The following is a 17,877-nucleotide window of genomic DNA, read 5'->3' on the forward strand; positions in this document are numbered from 1 at the left end:
ACCTTAGATGAGTTTCTAGGTGATGAGGGAATAAAGCACCAATATTCTGCACCATATACCCCTCAGCAAAACGACATGGCAGAAAGGAAGAACCGGACCTTGATAGACGCTGCAAGGACAATGATGGCAGAACTCAAATCTCCATATAACTTCTGGGCAGAGGCCATCAACACAGCATGTCATGCATCCAATCGGCTCTACATCCGCAAAGGCTTGAACAAGACTCCGTATGAGATTCTAACTGGAAACAAACCCAATCTCAAGTACTTCCGGGTATTCGGTTGTAAGTGTTTCATTCTCAAAAAAGGAGCACGGTTAGCTAAATTTGATTCTAGAGCACATGAGGGTATCTTTGTTGGTTATGCTACAAACTCTCATGCTTATCGTGTCCTCAACAAGTCCACCGGACTAATTGAGGAGACGTGTAATGTAGAGTTTGATGAAAATAATGGCTCCCAAGTGGAGCAAAGTGGTCTTTGTGATATAGGTGATGAAATTCCTCCCGAAGCCATAAGAAGAATGGGGATTGGTCAAATACTCCCCATTGAGGAACCCCTTGTGGCCGAAGGAGAAGGACAATGCTCTACTCAAGTGGAGCCATCACCCCCACAAGCCCCACACGCTTCCGATGAACAAAGAGAAGACTCTCAACAAATTGAACAAGCTCAAGGTCAAGATCAATTGCCCAACAATGGTGATGTGTCCCATGATATTCAAGCACTACCCCAAGACTCCGAACCGGCTCATGATCAAGATCAAGTGCAACCCCGAGATTCAGACCAAGTAGATGTTGGAATTATGCCCTAGAGGCAATAATAAAATATAGTTATTATTATAATTCCTGTATCAAGATAATAGTTTATTATCCATGCTATAATTGTATTGAATGAAGACTCATTTACATGTGTGGATATATAGACAAAACACCATCCCTAGCATGCCTCTAGTTGGCTAGCCAGTTGATCGATGATAGTCAGTGTCTTCTGATTATGAACAAGGTGTTGTTGCTTGATAACTGGATCACGTCATTGGGAGAATCACGTGATGGACCAGACCCAAACTAATAGACGTAGCATGTTGATCGTGTCATTTTGTTGCTACTGTTTTCTGCGTGTCAAGTATTTATTCCTATGACCATGAGATCATATAACTCACTGACACCGGAGGAATGCTTTGTGTGTATCAAACGTCGCAACGTAACTGGGTGACTATAAAGATGCTCCACAGGTATCTCCGAAGGTGTTGGTTGAGTTAGTATGGATCAAGACTGGGATTTGTCACTCCGTGTGACGGAGAGGTATCTCGGGGCCCACTCGGTAATACAACATCACACACAAGCCTTGCAAGCAATGTAACTTAGTGTAAGTTGCGGGATCTTGTATTACGGAACGAGTAAAGAGACTTGCCGGTAAACGAGATTGAAATAGGTATGCGGATACTGACGATCGAATCTCGGGCAAGTAACATACCGAAGGACAAAGGGAATGACATACGGGATTATACGAATCCTTGGCACTGAGGTTCAAACGATAAGATCTTCGTAGAATATGTAGGATCCAATATGGGCATCCAGGTCCCGCTATTGGATATTGACCGAGGAGTCTCTCGGGTCATGTCTACATAGTTCTCGAACCCGCAGGGTCTGCACACTTAAGGTTCGACGTTGTTTTATGCGTATTTGAGTTATATGGTTGGTTACCGAATGTTGTTCGGAGTCCCGGATGAGATCACGGACGTCACGAGGGTTTCCGGAATGGTCCGGAAACGAAGATTGATATATAGGATGACCTCATTTGATTACCGGAAGGTTTTCGGAGTTACCGGGAATGTACCGGGAATGACGAATGGGTTCCGGGAGTTCACCGGGGGGGGGGCAACCCACCCCGGGGAAGCCCATAGGCCTTGGGGGAGACACACCAGCCCTTAGTGGGCTGGTGAGACAGCCCACAAGTGCCCTATGCGCCAAGGAGAAGAAAATCAATAGAGAAAAAAAAGGAGGAGGTGGGAAGGAAGGGGGACTCCCTCCCACCAAACCTAGTCCAACTCGGTTTGGGGGGGGGGAGAGTCCTCCCCCTTGGACTCGGCCGACCCCCTTGGGGCTCCTTGAGCCCCAAGGCAAGGCCCCCTCCCTCCCACCTATATATACGGAGGTTTTAGGGCTGATTTGAGACGACTTTTCCACGGCAGCCCGACCACATACCTCCACGGTTTTTCCTCTAGATCGCGTTTCTGCGGAGCTCGGGCGGAGCCCTGCTGAGACAAGGTCATCACCAACCTCCGGAGCGCCGTCACGCTGCCGGAGAACTCTTCTACCTCTCCGTCTCTCTTGCTGGATCAAGAAGGCCGAGATCATCGTCGAGATGTACGTGTGCTGAACGCGGAGGTGCCGTCCGTTCGGTACTAGATCGTGGGACTGATCGCGGGATTGTTCGCGGGGCGGATCGAGGGACGTGAGGACGTTCCACTACATCAACCGCGTTCTCTAACGCTTCTGCTGTACGGTCTACGAGGGTACGTAGATCACTCATCCCCTCTCGTAGATGGACATCACCATGATAGGTCTTCGTGCGCGTAGGAATTTTTTTGTTTCCCATGCGACGTTCCCCAACAGTAGAAGCACAAGATCAAGATCAAGAGCAACCACTAATACAAGAACAAACTAGTGAACCTGCTCAAGTCGAAGGACAAGATGATCAGGAGACTGTCTCACAATTCCCGTCTGGAGCTCCAACAACCGGCTCAATACGCAAGGGCAAGAAAAAGAAACAAGTCGATGCTCCCCCGTTATCTAATGAAGAACTCTTGGAGTGTCGAGCAGCCAAGAATGCGAACAAGCTGAGAGTCAAGTCACATCTTATGAAGAATGTACTTGGCAGTTTAAAAAGGGGAGTATCCACCCGTCAACAGCTTTGGAATTATTGTGAGCATCACGCGTTTGTCTCGTATTGTGAACCTCAACAGGTACAGGAAGCGCTCGATGATGAGGATTGGCTTATGGCCATGCACGAAGAACTTAACAACTTTGAGCGCAACCAAGTCTGGGATTTAGTGCCTCGGCCAACGGAGGAACATAATGTCATCGGGACCAAATGGATATTCAAGAACAAGCAAGATGCCAATGGAATTGTGATTCGAAACAAGGCAAGATTGGTGGCTCAAGGCTACTCCCAAGTCGAGGGTATCAACTACGGTGAAACCTTTGCCCCTGTTGCTCGTCTAGAATCTATTCACATGTTACTTGCATTTGCTTCTCATCATAACTTCAAATTACAGCAAATGGATGTGAAAAGTGCATTTCTTAATGCTCCTTTGAATGAGTTGGTCTATGTCAGACAACCCCCGGGATTCGAACATCCCAAGCTCCCCAATCATGTGTACAAACTTAATAAGGCACTCTATGGCCTTAAACAAGCCCCACGCGCGTGGTATGCGTATCTTACTGAGTTGTTACAAGATCGTGGGTTTGAAATTGGGAAGATTGATCCCACTCTTTTTACTAAGAGGGTTAAAGGGGATTTGTTCATATGCCAACTATATGTTGATGATATTATCTTTGGCTCTCCTACATTTCATTCAATGAAGAATTTGCTGCACTAATGACTGAGAAGTTTGAGATGTCCATGATGGGAGAGTTGAAGTTCTTCTTCGGGTTCGAGATTAGACAAGGTCTAGAAGGGACATTCATCAAACAAGCCAAGTACACTCAATACATGCTCAAATGGTTCGAGCTCGAAGATGTCAAACCGGTCAAGTTCCCCATGCCAACAAGATGCAAGCTTGACAGTGATCCCAATGGTAAAGCAGTGGATCAAAAGGTATACCGCTCCATGATTGGATCCCTCCTTTACCTTTGTGCATCTAGACCGGATATTATGTTGAGTGTAGGGATATGTGCACGGTTTCAATCCGCACCAAAAGAAAGTCATTACATGGCTGTTAAGCGAATCTTTCGATATTTGGCTCATACCCCAAACTTTGGCCTCTGGTATCCCAAAGGAGCAAACTTCAATCTAGTTGGCTATTCTGACTCAGATTCGGCAGGAGATTGTGTGGAGAGGAAGTCAACGTCTGGAGGATGCCAATTCCTTGGTCGCTCTTTGGTAAGTTGGTCTTCAAAGAAGCAGAATTGCGTCTCCTTATCATCAACCGAAGCTGAGTATGTGGCAGCTGCAAGTTGTTGTGCACAATTGCTATGGATGAGGCAGACTTTAAAGGATTATGGTGTCACTTGTGACAAAGTGCCTCTTCTATGTGACAATCAAAGCGCTATCAAGATTTCCCTCAACCCAGTGCAACATAGCAAAACCAAACATATTGATATTCGTCATCACTTCATTCGTGAACATATCAAGCTAGGTGATATTGAGGTTCACTTCATCCACACTGAAGAGCAACTTGCAGATATTTTCACTAAGCCTCTATATGAAGCAAGGTTCCGGGAGTTAAGGCATGAGCTAAATATCATTGATTCAAGTAATGTGGATTGAAACTAGGCATATTGCACCTCACTTTGCATTCCATCTTGGTCTAGATGTAGGCATGGACATAGGGGGAGTGTTGTTCTCTCAATGAACTTTCCCTCCCCCCATTATGCATAAATCAATCTAGTCTTTCACTTTAGCCATTGTCAAATGGCACTTGTGCTTCAATGATGAGCATTGGTCATGAACCCAAGGATAATTCTTCGTGGTGTCATACCATTGTCTTAAACATAGGTGGCCTCGGCCACCGCCCCTCCATCCTTTCTTGCGTATAGAAGAAAGGATATACAATGACAAGTCAGTACATTTTCCTGGATGCTATCTGTTTTTACTCACTTGTCATGTGCCCAAGTTCATCTCTTTTCCTTAGCCGCGTTGCGACATTTACAACGGTACTACCGCCAGGGGTAGCGGTACTACCGCCAGGACCCCAGCGGTACTACCGCCAGGTATGGCGGTACTACCGCCAGGTATGGTGGTACTACCGCCAGGATTCCCATCTAACACGACCGGCTAGGAAATTTTTAGGGCTGCCTCAAGGGGGAGCGGTACTACCGCCAGGACCCCAGCGGTACTACCGCTCCATCTGGCGATACTACCGCCAGGTAGCGGTACTACCGCTAGGTCCTCAGCGGTACTACCGCTGGCCCGTACCCCTTGGGCTATATAAAGGAGGGGGAGCCCGTTTTCTCAGCCTGTTTCTTCTTCCTCGCGGCTCCTCCCTCCCCTAGCCCGAAAACTCCCTGTTTGGATCTCGTTTCGTGGAGCTCCTTCTCCCCGTTGGTTTGGAAGGGTTGCTCCACCTCTCCTTCCTCCTCCAAGAGCCATGAATCCCGGTAAAGCTCCTCCCTTCTTCTATTTGGTTGATGTTCTTGTTCTAGGGATAGGAGCATTGGGGATTGGATCCATATCTTTGATCTTATGGCTAGTTCTTGGATGGCATGAAGGAGATATTTGAGGGGAGTATAGGTCCTATGAATTGTTGTTGATTATGTTACCATGCCCTAGGATTTACTCGTTTTAGATCTAGCACTTGAACTATGTTTGGATTAGATCTAAAACTTGCTCTCTCTTGCCTAGGCATGTACTTATTTCGGTGTTACTAGTGTTCCTCATGTAAAGTAGGGCTGGGGTGGAGTTCTTAGTGTTCATATACAACCCATGCCCTCGTAACGATTTTTTATCTGTCAGATCTGAAAGTCAAACCCCAGCGGTACTACCGCCAGGGGTAGTGGTACTACCGCTAGGACCCCAGCGGTACTACCGCCACGGGTAGAGGTACTACCGCTATGACCCCCAGCAGTACTACCGCCAGGGGTAGCGGTACTACCGCTAGGCCCCAGCGGTACTACCGCCAGGGGTGGCGGTACTACCACCAGGAGCATTCACTGTGTATTTTTTTGTGTTTTGTGCTTAGCAATGTGTGTTTACTTTTTCTGCGTTTTCAAGATTCATTGCCTTGACTCTTCTTGTCGCCTCTTTTCGCTGTGTGTTCTGTGTCACAGGTAGCTCTTCTCGCCGTTCGAACCCCCCACGGGACACGCAGTCAAAACAGTATCGCAACCAAGAGGCGCCCAAGGGGTCTGCCACCTCAGGTCTGCAACCCAAGAATCAGTCCTTCAAGAAGGTCGCACACAAGGATAAGAGGGTCAATGTCCGAACAATGTCCCCCAAGGACTTTCTGCAGTTTCGCACTCAGAACCACTATCTCAATGAGAGGGCTGTGATCAAGGATGTTGACCATGTCTGGGCAAGGGACCAGTGCAAGATCTACCATGATGTTGTCGCGCGTTTCAAGAAAAACTATGTCTCTGTTCAGTGGATTGACCTGGCACATCTTCAGCGGAACATGGACTATTTTGGTGATGCCCTCTCTCTGATTGACAAACTGGGCATCAAGGACATCATCACTTACAAGACAGATTTTGATCCCACTGCTGTTGCTCAGTTCTATGTCACGGTCCACTTCTCTCCTGATGCAGAGCGCTCCATGGTGTGGATGACTGGGACAAAGAAGATGACTGGTACCTGGCGTGAGTTCATGCAATTCCTCAACATTGACTTCCAGGGTGCTGACACTCCTCTTGGGCTGCGTCCTCATGCTGCAGCCCCCGCCGATAGGCCCCCCGCAAAGGACAGATTGCAGAAACTCTATGTGAGGAAGGGGGTGCTTCCCAAGCACCTGGACATCATGCATCGGATCCTTCGCAACACCCTCTTCCCTCGCATTGGTAACTTCGACGAGGTTCATGGCTCCTTGGCTGAGATGCTGCTGCTTTGTGAGGAGGCTATATCTCAGGAGTCTGCTCAGCTGGATATTTCTGATGTGATGTTCACGGAGCTCTGGAACTGCATCATCATGCGTAAGGTTCCCATCTACGGGCCTTATCTATTTGCATACATTCGCCATAAGTGGCAAGAGGCTTTTCCGGAGGAGGTGCTCTACGCTCAGTTTGACTACATTGTGCACGACCCGATCAGGCTTCGCGTCAAGGACAAATGGGCCAACCCATCTACTTCCTCTCAGCACATGGATACTGATACAGAGACTGCTGCTGACAGAGGAACCGCCTCTCAGTCCCGCTCTTCTGCCATGCCATCTTGGGCCATCAAACTGCAGGACAAGATGAAGACTCTATTCTGTATGCAGGCTAAGGGTCGGTACCAGACGCACGTGGCTCAGAAGGAGAGCCGCCAGAGGCATAAGCGTGTTCTCAGGACTCTTGATGTGGACATCTCCAGCGTATCAGAGGATGACATCACTCCAGAGGCTACTTGGATGCAGGCTCAAGGATACCAGTGGTCTGGCGATGAGGCGGAAGAGGAGGAGCAGGCCGATCAGGAGGGGACCGATGAGTCTGGCGATGCTGAAGATGAGGAGTAGCTACCTGTGGCATTAGGTGTGCCCCTTTTTGGTGTCTTGTGCCAAAGGGGGAGAGAGTCTAGGAGCTGAATTTGCTTTCATATTCGAACTTTGCGTTGCTTTGCTTTATTTCGTGTGGTTTTCTTCGAACTTGGTTTGCTTCTAGTTTGCTATCTTTTGTGAGACATGAACTTATGTGAGATTTATTTCCATCATATGTTATGAGTCATATGCCCCGTATTGTCATATATCTCTATATTTTTGTTCTCATATTATTCTGTGTGCAAATCCGGTATTGTCATCAATCCACCAAAAAGGGGGAGATTGTTGGGGCATAGTTTATGCCTAAGTAATTTTGGTGATTGATGACAGTACCGTACAGGACTAACCGTGTGTGTTAAGGTTTCAGATAACACACGTCAACGGCACAAGACGACACGTCTCCTCATTCATGGAACGGAAGCACGGCGCTCTCTACGATTCTCTTTATTTGAGTCATAGGAAAGCCGTACTATTAAGAGGGGATCCGTAGTGGAAAGGTTTGGGTGGAATCTATCGTTGCACGCGCACACTTCACATTCTCCCTTTCCTTCATCTTTGGAGCAGCCCCCGCCACTTTGTTTCTCGCATCTTTGCAAAATGGTCCCCAGTGGTAGTACCGCTGGACTGCTAGCAGTAGTACCGCTCCAGGAACTTTGTTCCACCTGCCTAGCGGTAGTTCGTGGACGGACCTTTTTGCGAAGACTTTCTTGGCGGTAGTAGTGCTTTTGCACTACCAAGGGGCCAGCGGTAGTACCGCTGGAGTCCCAGCGGTAGTACCGCTGCATCCAGCGGTAGTACCGCCAGGCGGCGGTAGTACCGCCCCTGTTCAGCGGTAGTACCGCTGGAGTGCCAGCGGTAGTACCGCTGCAGCCAGCGGTAGTACTGCTGGAGCTCGGGCAGAGAGTGGGAAAACGGTATGATTTCCCCCCCCCCCACTATATAAAGGGTTCTTCTAGCTTAGGAACCCCATCTCTTACCTCTCTAAGCTCCATTGTTGCGCCCCAAGCTCAAAAGTGCCCGATCTCTCTCCCTAGCCAATCAAACTTGTTGATTCTTTAGGGATTGGTTGAGAAGGCCTAGATCCACACTTCCACCAAGAGAAAAGTTGATTCCCCCACCAATCCCTTGCGGATCTTGTTACTCTTGGGTGTTTGAGCATCCTAGACGGTTGAGGTCACCTCGAAGCCATATTCCATTGTGGTGAAGCTTCGTGGTTTAGTTGGGAGCCTCCAAGCTTTGTGTGGAGTTGCCCCAACCTTGTTTGTAAAGGTTCAGTCGCCGCCTTCAAGGGCACCTATAGTGGAATCACGGTACCTTGCATCGTGCGAGGGCGTGAGGAGAATACGGTGGCCTTAGTGGCTTTTTGGGGAGCATTGTGCCTCCACACCGCTCCAACGGAGACGTACTTCCTGTCAAAGGGAAGGAACTTCGGTAAGACATCCTCGTCTCCATCGGTTCCACTTGTGGTTATCTCTATCCTTTACTTTGTATTTGCTTATGCTTGTGACTATATCTTACTTGTCTTAATAGCTCTCGTTGTTAGCTTCTATAGGGTTCACCTCATTGTCGTATTATTTGTGAACCCGTATGGTGTTTACCTTAACTTGCTAAGATTAATTAAAAAGTGGTCGTTGTCTATTCACCCCCCTCTAGCCAACCATATCGATCCTTTCAGGGTTGAAACCAGCACCTAGAGCATGGTACTCCAAGTTGAGTGAAAAACTCCAAAGGCTTGGTTTCAAATCATCAAGGACTGATACATCATTGTTCTTTTATAACAAAGGCAAGTTCACTATTTTTTATGCTTGTACATGTTGATGATATCATATCATTGTGGCCAGTTCATCACATGAAGCAACTAAAGCACTGTTGGAAGATCTTAAGAATGATTTTGCATTAAAAGATCATGGTGACTTGCACAATTTCTTGGGGATAGAAGGCAAGAAGGTAAAAGATGGTATACTCTTAACTTAAGAAAAGTGTGTGTCAAATGTGTTCAAGAGAGTAGGTACGATAAATTGGAAGGTCTCAAATATGCCTCTATCAACATTTGAAAAACTCTCGAAGAAAAATGGCAAACCATTGGGTGTCGAAGATTCCACAAATTATAGAAGTGTGGTGGGTGCAGTACAATACTTACCTTTACAAGGCCTGATATATCTTTTCTTGTGAATAAATTGTCTCAGTTTTTGCACGCTCCAACACTTGAACATTAGACAACAGTAAAAATAATTCTCAGGTATCTTAGAGGAACTATGAGTAGTGGACTGAAGTTACAATTTTGGTGCCACATATGTTGGAGAAAATTCAGTGTTCCATGCTAGAACAAAACATAATGAGTTGATTATCATTCTGTGCGCGAGAGAGTAGCCAAGAAGCTACTAGATATTCGGTTCATTCCCATCAATGACCAAGTTGTTGATGGTTTTACCAAGCCTTATCATGGCGCAAGTTGGAAGACTTCAAGGGCAATCTAAACTTGATGAAGTTTTGATTGAGAGGGGGGGGGGTGTTAGAATATACATTGTAACATATACACTGGAGTGTAAACCATATGTAGTATAGGGTAGATATTTTTGTTTATCTTCGGTTGGTTCAGGCGGTTATGATCCATCCTTATCTACATAGTTAACTTGAGGATCAATCTATAACCTCACCTAACCACCTAATCATGTAAACCCTAAACCTTGATTATATAAACATGCAACGCATCCGTGCTAGGCATACGCTTCAACCAAACTTACAATCTATACTCACTCAGGTACGAATTCAGTGGTATAATTTCTGCTCCCGTCGCAATCGGTCTCGTTGATTAAATGTATGGTCAAACTAGATTTCAAGAAACACGGACACACTACATTGTGAAATGGATGGAGTACTTTTCATATATATATTTTGTAAATATGTTTCTTCATAAAATACATTTCTATTTCTTGAACATGAAAATGTTCATGTATGTGAATATAAACATTCGTATAAGATGAAATGTTAATCTCACATTTTTTTCAATCTTTTACATGTGAAAAGATTGAAATGGTTTCATATGTTTGATATAAAAACTGTTCCTTCATGCCAGATATAGATCTCGGGAGTTTCTCTCTCTCTCTTAAGAAAAATGGATAGATCCCCTTCAAAAAAGAAAAATGGATAGATCTCGGGAGAATATTCCCTTATCTCGCGCTCTTTGTAGTACCCCTCACGCATCATCCATTTCCCAGCCCTAATAAAAAGGGAAGGAAGTAGGATCCCGGAAAAAAATAAACTCCACACAGATCGGAAACCTCACCGCACGCCACAGCCTCCCCCGCCCCATCCGCCACCGCCACCGTCGCCATGGGCCGTGGTCGAGGAGGCCGCAACCGCAAGCCGCGCAACTCCGCCACGTTCCGCCTCTGCCCGCGCCCCGGCGCCGCCGACCCCTCGGACCGCGTCCTCGTCCGCGTCGACGGCAACCAGTACCACGTCCCCGGCCTCGACGACGACGACGATGACTGCTCCTACTTCGAGGGCGCCATCCCCTCCGCGGACGACGACGGCGCCGAGCCCTCGTCCTCGCCCTCCGGGGCCGCCCTCCCCGACCACGTCCGCCGCGCGATCCTCGAGCTCGGCCTCCCCGACGACGGCTACAACTACCTCGACCACATCCGCGAGATCCGCCCTTCCTACTCCTCCACCGGCGGCGGGGGCTCGTCCACCGTGTTCCTCCCCACCCGCCGCGCCGCGCGCTGCGGCCTCCCGTTGAGCGTCAAGGTCCGATCTGTTTGTTCACTAGACCCTGCCGCGTAATTTCATCCCTTCTAGCCTTCCAGGTGTCTGATCCCGGTGCTGTTCTCTGTAGGCTTACGACGCGCGTGGTGTTGAGGTTGGTCTGGACAATGCCGCCGCAACGGGAGAGCTGATCCCAGTCGAGGAGGCTATCGACCCGGATGTCACCGACCTGCTTGAGGAGAGGGAGGTGCCACCGGTGCCCATCGATGATTACGAGGGGGAGAGCGTGGTGGTGCCACTTGTGGCCTTGGAGAATGAAGATGATGGGACCTCGGAGGATGAAGATGATGGGACCTCGGAGGATGAAGATGATGGGACCTCGGAGGATGAAGATGATGGGACCTCGGATGATGAGGGTGAGCAGAGCAAGGTACCAACCGGGAGCTTGGAGTATGAGGATGAGGATTCAGAGCTGGAGGACGATTTTGTTATCATTGCAAATCAGCCCGAGGAGGAAGACCAGATGGACTTGGAGGACGATTTCGTTATCCTTGCAAACCAGCCTGACGAGCAGATGGACACCAGGTTGGAGCTGCCTTATGGGCATGTTAAATGGTGAGCTTGCTGCACCTGGCATTGTGTTTCTGGAAAGTGATCAATAATGAGGTAGTTCCTGTTATTAGTTGCAAAATTATACTACTTCCTGACATCAGATATTACTATGTGTCCTTCCTGCCACTATGCATGATTTTTTACTTGCAATTATAGTTCATGAACATCAATATTGATGAACTGGGTGAGAGAAACAACTCTTACACTAGAAGTTATGTTAGGAAGTTTTTTATAAGGAAGTCCATTTCCTGAAAGGACCATAAATTAAATTATACTCCCTCCGTCCCAAAATAACTGTCTCAACTTTGTACTAGAGCTAAGTTGTACTAAGCTTCAGACACTGGGACGGAGGGAGTAGTTCTTGAACATCAATATTGATGAACTGGGTGAGGTAAGGAATAGCTTTTAATACTAGGAGTTATGTTACGAACCTTTCATGCCCTGAAAAGGACAGTTTATGGATCAAAGGCCACTGGTAGATAAAATTTGGAGCATGAAGCTATTCGGGCAGGGTAGTCGCTGGCTGATTTGCAGGGTGAGGAGTAAAAATCGATGAAAGCATGTAGTGAGTGGGCTGATTGTAAGTCCCAAATTCGGCCAGCTTACGCCGGGCCTTTGATGGTTTGACCCAACATTTGCACATGAGCTTCCGTTTCTCTAAATTGAGCTATCAACATCCTGTAGAATTCATGCACTTCACTGTAAGCCTTTCGGGCTTCAGCTTATACAAGTGTAGCTTTGTTTTGTAAATTATTCATGCCCTTTCAAATCGCAATACATAATCTTATTTTCTCCCAGTTTGTTAACCAAAACGTCGGTTTCAAGCTGACTTATTTTCCACTCTGCAAATGACAGCTTGCTTTGGGAAAGAATGCTGCGGTAAAGATGGCCGTGATGGTGTGACCAAGGCTCAGAAAGCTGCTAGGGGTCCTTGTCAGCGCACCTGGTGTGCTGATTGCTTATCTTACATATCGTGTTGATAGTGAACTGTTCTTATATATCGTGTTGATAGTGAACTGTCCGTCATAGCAATTCGATTGCCAGTAGGAATAATATTGAACATTTGTGCCAAATGTTGCTCACGCATAAATTTGGTTTCCTTGGTAGATAAAATTGATGGGGTGTGCTGTACGACATTCATCTTCTATTGTACCGCTCTCCCAAGACTATGTTTCAAAACTAGTAATGCAAGATGTACAAAGTTATCGTCGTCTCACTGTTCAGTTTTTTCTTCCAAAAAGTATCCAAGGCCTTGTAGCGAGAGTTTCAGAGGAGAACCTCAATTGGTAGCAAGGATGGCTAGAAACATCGCTTTGGACTGATGCCGATACTGAACGTCGAGTTCTCTGACGAAGCATCCCCTATTTCGCCATTTTGCCATTTTGAAGTTAGCATTGCTGGTATCCCGTTCCAACCATGAACGCTATGATATTCCCAGAAGTTGTGCGGACGATCAGTGAACAACAGTGCACATCAGTTCGTCGCGCATAATGTCGGTCCTATATGGCTCTATTTTTGCTGATATGTCGCTCCTTTTATCTTCTTTTTGTTTAATAGTGTTTGCCTTTGTACATTTTTGTTATATAGAGGTCGGTTGTTACTCATTTTCTGTTGCATTTTGAGTCGATAGAAATGTCCTTTATCAAAGAGAAGAAAAAAAGGATTACTTCGTCCATGCATACCAAGTGCAGCAGACGGATGGATTGGCCATCCTTCAGCTGTCGTGCAGGCTGTGCATCATCCGCGTAGCAGTTTCGTGCAGGTTAATATATCCGTGATGGTACCGCTGTTTCTAGGTTTGGGGTGCATACTAAGATGGATGCAATGGCCAATGGCACATGTACTTGCTTATCATTAGTAACTTATCTACAGTGTTGAGGTGAGGTGCTGTCACTTTCTATCGAGCTGCAATCATTCGGTTAAGATTCATGTTCTGCATTCCGATGACATCCAAATAATGTCCCCATCATCATCTGGTGAAGATGAGATGACACTGTTCCGGGGACACATCTGGTGCCATGATTTGCCCTTGCTTTATAACGTGTCGGTACTGCTGCTCCATATCCATTGCATGATTTTTGGATCGCACAAAATCAGACAAGTCGCCGGCTCCATCTTCAGAAAATGTGGAGCCCTGGCTTCCGGATCTTAGTGAAGCTACACTTGGTTAGAGAGTTCCTCGTACCCACTCAGATTTAGGAGTTCTTCAACAGGTGAATGCGAGGCGCAGGTAATGGTAAATTTAAGTTACCAAGTACTGAATGTACAAAAAACACCAAACAGGATTATTTTCTTACGATCGGTTAAACCCGCGTGGATCTAACGACCTGAATTTCTCCGATAGTTTACATCCTTGGACCCAAGTTCACCATATACGAGGCCAAGCAGGTGCGGCCGAAGAACAGTAAAAAAGCGTGGTGTCTACTGTCTGCTGCTCGAATGATGATGTGGAACGAATTGACACAGCACAGCAGCCAGTGGGTGACAATAGTTTTCCTCTTTACACAATCACGTATATCATCATTATGCCGGAAGGACCAATGGAACTATACACTGAGATTTTCCTCCAACGGAAAAGCACACCTTTCATACAACCAACCAACCCTCGGCCAACTTTTAACTTTTGATTTGAAGAAGGCCAGCACAACTTTTCACTAACCAGATCCGCATCATTACATCCTACGGGCACGCAACAGGGACCCTCTCGTAGTCATCAGGTCCAGGAACCTGGAAATATTCATCGCAAGTTTAGCAATGTCAGAAATAAGGATGACCGATGGCAGACGCAACGATGCATTTCTTCGTACCAGGAGTAAAACGGAGAGAAGGGGGGGCTGGTCTTACATGCTCTACGACGAACAGCACCACCTCCCGCCGCTGCTTGTGGCACTGGGGGCGTCGCTCTGCAGAACCACGGCTTTCCCGTTGCTTAGCGACTGCAGCTCGCTTTTCTTCTGCTCTTGAGATTGGAACACCTTCCTGCTTAGTATGCTGTAGATCTCCTTGACCACGGTTTGGAAAGCTGCTGTGACGTTCGACGAGTCCAGCGCCGAGGTTTCCATGAAGAAGAGGCCCTGCGCCTCTGCCAGGGCTTTGCCTTCCGCAGGGCTCACCTCCCGCGCATGCTTGAGGTCAGTCTTGTTGCCAATCAGAATTGTGACGACGTTCATGTCGGAATGAGCTGTTTGGAGGTTAAAGGTATCAGACAAAGATGATAAAGCAAACAAGAAATAAAATCAAAGTGTAACCATTCTAAGTTGGTAGGGGCATGCAACAGTAAGGCCCTGTTCGGCAACCCTCTACGCCTTCGGTACAGAGCGGAGCGGGCAGAGCGCCCTTTCAGCCACTCCCCAAATTAGAACTGGATGCTGCTCCGCTCCGGAGCGGAGTTGGAGAGCGGAGAGAGTGAGTCCGAACAGGGCCTAAGACAACCAATGCATGTAAAAGGCAACTAGCTCAATGCATGTAAAAGGCAACTAGCTCAATGCATGTAAAAGGGAATGCATGTAAAAGGCATGAGCTACCTATGTCTACATTTTGGCCTGCTCTAACTGTGTTTAGTTTTGCTTTGGTTCTCTTCTCTTTAGTTTTGTTTTTGGTTTGCACTTGGCCTTTTGTCCTTTGAACCTTGTTGATGCCTTCTCCTTAATGCATAGCAGTTACTACATACATAGGGCTTTGCACCTTGTAACATGCATTATGATACTTGTTCGAGAAAAAAAATATCGAGGGAAGTGTTTGTTCTCACCATGCAGTTCATTAAGCCATCGGCCAACACTGTCAAATGTCTGGCGTCTGGTAATATCATAAACCAGAAGAGCTCCAACGGCTCCTCTGTAGTAGGCAGATGTGACAGCTCTGAAACGTTCTTGTCCTGCTGTGTCCCATATCTGAGCTTTAATTTCCTTTCCATCAATTACCAATTTCTGGGTCTGGAATTCTACTCCTATTGTGGATTTCGAATTTGGAAAGAACTCGTTCCTAGCAAATCTGGCAAGCAAATTTGATTTGCCAACAGAAGAGTCACCAAGCAGAACAATTTTGAATAGATAATCCTGGCTTTGCTGCTCATCTCCACCATAAGCCATTCTGCAATAACTCTATAGAAGCAACAACTTTTCTAGTGCTTCCCAAGATCACAGTAACCCTGTCAAGTTTGGTAAATTATATACTGAGTTAATATCATAACAAGATAGGTGGATAATCAACGCAAATGAGTTAGGTCACAATAAAGGATGAAAAAAAATTATCAGCACTGTTATGTAACGACTAAGATTCATTGATAAAGGAAATAGTTCTGCATCTGAAACATGATAAGAAACTGCTTTGCTTAAGTCACAATAAAGGACGGAAAAATACTACTCCCTCCGGTCCATATTACTTGTCGCTCACTTAGTACAACTTTAAGTCATTGATATAAGAAATAGTTCTAGACCTGATAATACATGATAAGAAACTGCTTTCCTGTTCAACTTCCCTATGCAGAATGACTTGAACAAATTAAAAACAAAACGATCAGTCGATCACTGTGCAAGCCCAAGTATCACTGCTAAGTCAGTGCTTCTATAGAGTTTATGTCTTGCACATCATTTCCCTATGCAGAATGACCTTTTCTTTCCTTTTCCCTAGTTCACATTTCCTCTCCCTTTCACATGCAAAGCCACACATACTGACCATTATCTCTCTTATTTCCAAGATATGAACACAAAGGATGTCATAGGCAAATCCCCTCCACTGTTTCATTAGTCAAATGCCCACCACATTCCCCATACTTGATCAACATACACTTTACGGAACATACATACGGAGTACATGCTAAGATCAAGCTTAAGATTAGCTACAAACAAAACTGGTCCCAGGGAGACAAAACTTGTACACAAAGCAACTACCAATGAGTTAGTTTAGAGTTCCCAAGGTGTGACTCGGTTTGCTTTGAGAAATAACCTCCCGTTAACAAGGCAGTTTAGCTCTACTGTGCCAGGATTCCATTTGCATCCCATCTATAAGTTTTGTTTACGCCATCGTACTTTGGAACAATTTTCGCTGCCGAAAGTAGTTCCATTGACGCCGGGCCTAACAGAAAGCGTTGGGACAAGTCAATCTCCGGTGCTAGCTAGCGTCAAAGCTGGGCACTGCACTGTTTCTGTTTTTTGAAGGGTCCGAGGAGCAGAAAGCACGCCACTATTATTAGGCGGAACCAACGGGCCTGAGGCTTGATGGAAACCAAACGGGATGGGTGTGAGATCAGCTCACCAGACATCGGCCGAAATGGCTGGCAAACGGAAGGGGCCGGCAAACAAATTTCCACGGAAGGTTGATCCGTGACGACGTTTGTACTACAACCAACCACCACGCCTTTCACCGTACGAAAAAATCATGTGCATAGGAGTTAACGGATCAGCAATGGTGTCCTGTCCTCCCCCACGCCGTGCTCTCCGATTTGTGGGCGGAGGTTGGCCCGACGCAGGGGCGGGCGGATCTAGACGGCTTGCCGGGCGGGGCGCGCACCGGCACGCCCGCCCTGGCGGGAGGGACTGGCTGATTCTGACGAAAGAGAGAAGCGGCGCTGCTGGATGGAAGAGTCTGTCTAGCTGCTCGTACCTCGAGGGGACGGCGGGGGGCCAATGGCGGCCGGCCGACGGGGCGGAGACGCGGCCGCAGGACGTCGTCCCGGGGGCGCGGGGGCGGCGGCGACGCGCGTCCCCGGGGGGTGGGGGGGTGGGGATGAGGCGCCGGCGGTGACGGCGAGGAGCGGCACGGCGGCAGGTGTGGGCAGATCCGCGGGAGTTTGGAAGGGAGGAAGGTGAGGAGGACTCTGGAGAGCGAAAGGGGAGGGGAGAGGAAAAAGAAGCGGCTGATTTGCAGCTGGGTGTAAATTAATTCGCCGACAGTGCGTTTTTGTGGCCGCGTCTGATTCGGCGCACCACGCGCGCAAGGCCGTGGACGGCGCTGGACTCGCTGGAGACGGGCAAATTTTATGGAGGGACGGAGACTGAGGGAAACAGTAGTTTCGACTCAAAGTAATTTTAATTTTTTACTATTTCCTTCGTTTGAAAATACTTTGGTCGAACAAATAGATAAAAAATAATGTACCTAAAATTAAAATACTCTACATATATGCATTTCTTAATAAGTATTTTTCGACGAAGGGAGCAGATAAAATAGAAAATG

The 17,877-nt window shown here is 47.1% G+C and overlaps 2 protein-coding genes across 4 annotated transcripts; one reads left to right on the top strand and one right to left on the bottom strand.

Moving 5' to 3' along the window:
* The first annotated feature begins 10,650 nt into the window (after positions 1-10,650).
* LOC123425149 (acidic leucine-rich nuclear phosphoprotein 32-related protein 1-like) lies at positions 10,651-12,915 on the top strand. Of its 2 annotated transcripts, none has more exons than XM_045108827.1 (3): positions 10,651-11,136; positions 11,225-11,760; positions 12,562-12,915. In XM_045108827.1, the coding sequence occupies exons 1-2, from the start codon at positions 10,720-10,722 to the stop codon at positions 11,711-11,713; spliced, it is 906 nt and encodes a 301-aa protein (XP_044964762.1). In that variant the 5' UTR covers positions 10,651-10,719; the 3' UTR covers positions 11,714-11,760; positions 12,562-12,915. The 2 variants fall into 2 exon arrangements, with proteins under 2 accessions (XP_044964762.1, XP_044964761.1); XM_045108826.1 differs by having other exon boundaries at positions 11,225-11,709.
* Positions 12,916-14,197: 1,282 nt separating this feature from the next.
* Positions 14,198-17,568, bottom strand: LOC123425150 (ras-related protein RABA5a). 2 transcript variants are annotated; one of them, XM_045108828.1, is made up of 4 exons: positions 17,308-17,568; positions 15,455-15,853; positions 14,551-14,887; positions 14,198-14,433 (listed from the first exon to the last, which is right to left on the bottom strand). In XM_045108828.1, exons 2-3 carry the CDS (start codon positions 15,792-15,794, stop codon positions 14,556-14,558), a joined length of 672 nt encoding a protein of 223 aa, XP_044964763.1. In that variant the 5' UTR covers positions 15,795-15,853; positions 17,308-17,568; the 3' UTR covers positions 14,198-14,433; positions 14,551-14,555. The 2 variants fall into 2 exon arrangements, with proteins under 2 accessions (XP_044964763.1, XP_044964764.1); XM_045108829.1 differs by having other exon boundaries at positions 14,514-14,887.
* Between the last annotated feature and the right edge of the window lie 309 nt (positions 17,569-17,877).

This window comes from Hordeum vulgare, chromosome 2H (genome assembly GCF_904849725.1).
Source record: "Hordeum vulgare subsp. vulgare chromosome 2H, MorexV3_pseudomolecules_assembly, whole genome shotgun sequence".
NCBI classification, from domain to species: domain Eukaryota; kingdom Viridiplantae; phylum Streptophyta; class Magnoliopsida; order Poales; family Poaceae; genus Hordeum; species Hordeum vulgare.